Genomic DNA, 4,049 nt, shown 5'->3' on the forward strand with positions numbered 1-4,049 from the left:
CGAGCGGCGAGCGAGCGAGCGAGCGAGCGAGCGAGCGAGCGAGCGAGCGAGCGAGGAGCGAGCGAGCGGAGCGAGCGATCGAGGAGCAGCGAGCGAGCGAGCGAGCGAGCGAGCTAGCGAGCGTAGCGAGCGAGCGAGCGAGCGAGGAGGAGCTAGAGGCGAGCGAGCGAGCGAGAGCGAGCGAGCGAGCGAGAGCGAGCGAGCGAGCGAGCGAGCGAGCGAGCGAGCGAGCGAGCGAGAGCGAGCGAGCGAGCGAGCGAGAGCGAGCGAGCGAGCGAGCGAGCGAGCGAGCGAGCGAGCGAGCGAGCGAGCGAGCGAGCGAGAGAGCGAGCGAGCGGAGCGAGCGAGAGAGCGAGCGAGGAGCGAGCGAGCGAGAGAGCGAGCGAGCGAGCGAGCGAGCGAGCGAGCGAGAGCGAGCGAGCGAGCAGCGAGGAGCGAGCGAGCGAGAGCGAGCGAGCGAGCGAGCGAGCGAGAGCGAGCGAGCGAGCGAGCGAGGAGCGAGCGAGCGAGCGAGCGAGCGAGCGAGCGAGCGAGCGAGCGAGCGAGCGAGCGAGCGACTATCTATCTATCTATCTATCTATCTATCTATCTATCTATCTATCTATCTATCTATCTATCTATCTATCTATCTATCTAATCTATCTATCTATCTATCTATCTATCTATCTAATCTATCTATCTATCATCTATCTATCTATCTATTACCCTTAAACTCTACTTAAAACCCAAATTCTTGTTAAACACAAATTTTTAATCCTTTACCTTTACTGTTCCCTTTCTAGGACTCTGAGGACGATCTACCCGTTTGTGCACCCAATGCCGTGTGTTCCAAGATAGATTTATATGAAACACCCTGGATAGAGCGTCAGTGTCGTTGTCCCTCCATTAACCGAGCACCCGAAATTATCATACATCATCATCATAAGGACCCACACTCCCATCAGAATCATAATACCGAAAAATATCACAGTTATTATGAACATTCAAAAATTCTACATCAAAATAAACATTTGCTTTTGGATGCTGCCGGTTTTGCGGGCGATAAAAAATACGATAGTATTCATTTGAAGAAACTAATGCATAAGTTGGGGGCTGTTTATGAGGATGATATTAATTTACCCTCGGATTATGTATTACACGATGAAAATTCGGCTTTAGCTAGCAATGAGGAGGGAGGTTCTTTGCTTTATACCGAAGAGATAAACGATAATGAATATCCCCATTTAAGTAGGAAGAGTCAGCAGCAGCAAGAACAACATCATTTGTATACAAATTCTGCACACATGAGACATTCGGGTCATATGGGTCATCAAGAGAAATTGCAATATATTGGCGGTTGCCCTAGTGGTTTGGGTGTGGAGGACGGTCATACGATTGCCGACAAGACTAGACATTATAAATTGTGTCAACCTGTACATCGGCTGCCAGTGTGTAGGTAAGTGTTAGAGATTTTTATTGGAATCAAGAAATTTTTATTTATAACATAATTTATGTATTTTTAGACATTTCCGCGACTACACATGGACATTGACCACCTCAGCTGAGGTTAACTCAACAGAACAGATTGTTCACTGTCGCTGTCCTAAGAATTCAGTGACTTATTTAACGAAACGAGAGCCCATGGATGATGGCAATTCGGGTTATAAATATTTGTTTGCGTGTTCTCCTTTAACGGTAAGTTTAAGATTTTAATTGAAATTTGAAATCAAATTTAATTTGTCCCTTTTGCTTTTACAGCGCTTGAGATGTCAACGCAAACAACCCTGTAAACTGTTTACAGTGAGAAAACGTCAAGAGTTCATTGATGAGGTCAACATCAATGCCTTGTGTCAGTGTCCCAAAGGACATCACTGTCCCAGCCATCATACGCAGTCGGGCGTTATAGCTGGTGAAACATTTTTGGAAGATAATATTCAAACATATTCCGGTTATTGCATGGCCAACGATTGATTCCAAAACATGCAAATTTCCAATATTTTGTAAAAATTTAAATACACACACACAAATCCAAAAGTAAACTTCTTTGTTGTCATAGACATTCGTTAAGTTTTAAGTTTATGATTTAAGTTACAAAACAAACAACAACAATGAGAAAAAAATTATTTAAAAAAAATTTTGAACAGGTTCAAAATATTGTTTAAGTTTTTTTTATTATTATTTTTTATTAAAAAATTAATTTAATGTTTTATTTTTTATGACTGAGCCGCCAATAAAGAGTCTCATCCTAAAGCAAACGATAACAAACAAAAAAAAAAAAAAACTATAAATTGAAAAATAAAATTTAATCTTTTTTAATAAGATTTACAAAAACCACTACTATTAATAATTGTAAACAACCAAATTCGTATTTAATAAGTTTTATTTTATAATTGTAATTTTTTTATTTTTATTTTATTATATTTTTTTGTATTTAAGGTTCACCAACAAAACAAAGTCTTTTTTAAGGGAAACACAAAAATATTTATTAAAAAAATTGTAAATATTATATTAACCGCGTAAATTATAGTTTTTTTTAAAAACAACAAGTGTATAATGTATAATATAATAATTTAACATTTAGCTGTAGCAACAAAAACAACAACAAAATAATTATAATAAAAAGAGCAAACGAAAATGTTTAAACAAATAAAAAAAATATAACTCCACGAGTGCCAAATCTTTATGTAAATTAAAGAAGTTTTTTAATGGGTTTTATATAAAACGAAATAGGTGGATTTTTTTTGGTAGAAAGCGACTTAGTTGTTTTCAATATTAACAGTGTAATAGAGTAAATCAAATTAAATTACAATTTCAGTGATAGTTTTTTTTTCTTCTTCTTTAGGAAGTAGTCTATAAAATAATCCATAGCCAAGCCAATATAATATAGTATATCAATATACATACTAGTTAATAGATTATTCTATAGATTATTCAATAAGCTTGTCCATAGACTAGTAAATAGACGATTTCATAAACTAACAAATAGACTAGTTAATGGATTAGTCAACAGACTAGTCACCAGACTACTAAATAGATGATTCCATAGACTAGTTAATGGATTAGTCTATTTCATAATGGACTACTATATAGACTAGTCAATAGACTATTTTTGTCGATATACTATAGACTAGACCATAGACTAATCAAAAGACTACTCTACAAGTTAATAGATTAGTCTAATTTCATAGACTAGTCAATAGACTGTTCTAGACTAGTCAAAAGACTTGTCGATATACTATAGACTGATTCAAAGACTAAACAATAGACCAATCAACAGACTAGTGAATAGTTTAGTCCATAGACTAGACTTGGTCATAAACAAGTCAATAGACTTGGTCATAAACAAGTCAATAGACCTGTTCATAGACTAGTCAATAGATTTGTTCATAGACTAGTCAATAGACCTGTCCATAGACTAGTCAATAGACTTGTCAATATACTAGTGAATAGACAGTTCCATATACTTGTTGATACACTATAGATTAGGTCAAATACTAATCAATAGATTAGTCTATAGACTAGACAAAAACCAATTCAATACACGATTCAATAGACTAGTCATTACACGATTCAATAGACTAGTCAATCGACTATTCTAGACTAGTCAATAGACTTGTCGATATACTATAGACCAGTCAATAGACTAGTTAATAGTTTAGTCCATAGACTAGTCAATAGACTTGGTCATAAACAAGTCAATAGACCTAGACTAGTCAACAGACTTTTCCATAGACTAGTAAGTAGACATATCGATACACTAGTCAATAGACTTGTCCATATACTACTCAATAGACTTGTCCATACACTAGTGAATGGACAATTCCATATACTTATACAATAGACTATTTCATAGACTAGTCAATCGACTATTCTAGACTAGTCAATAGACTTGTCGATATACTGTAGACTGATTCAAAGACTAATCAATAGACCAGTCAACAGACTAGTTAATAGTTTAGTCCATAGACTAGTCAATAGACTTGGTCATAAACAAGTCAATAGACTTGGTCATAAACAAGTCAATAGACTTGGTCATAAACAAGTCAATAGACTTGGTCATAAACAAGTCA

At 36.7% G+C, this 4,049-nt stretch overlaps 1 protein-coding gene across 3 annotated transcripts in view; it reads left to right on the forward strand.

Annotated features, from left to right (window-relative positions):
- The window catches only part of LOC119607671 (protein giant-lens), a 94,969-nt gene extending 92,665 nt beyond the window's left edge, over window positions 1-2,304 (forward strand). For all 3 annotated transcript variants that reach the window (XM_037961728.1, XM_037961730.1, XM_037961729.1), the window contains exons 3-5: window positions 783-1,435; window positions 1,503-1,674; window positions 1,738-2,304. In XM_037961728.1, the coding sequence (XP_037817656.1) occupies window positions 783-1,435; window positions 1,503-1,674; window positions 1,738-1,950 (1,038 nt within the window). In that variant the 3' untranslated portion in view covers window positions 1,951-2,304. The remainder of the gene's footprint in view (window positions 1-782; window positions 1,436-1,502; window positions 1,675-1,737) is intronic.
- Window positions 2,305-4,049: the final 1,745 nt, after the last annotated feature.

This window comes from Lucilia sericata, unplaced genomic scaffold (genome assembly GCF_015586225.1).
Source record: "Lucilia sericata isolate MDLA Ls3-8-SP2 unplaced genomic scaffold, ASM1558622v1 Contig000726F_arrow, whole genome shotgun sequence".
NCBI classification, from domain to species: Eukaryota; Metazoa; Arthropoda; class Insecta; order Diptera; family Calliphoridae; genus Lucilia; species Lucilia sericata.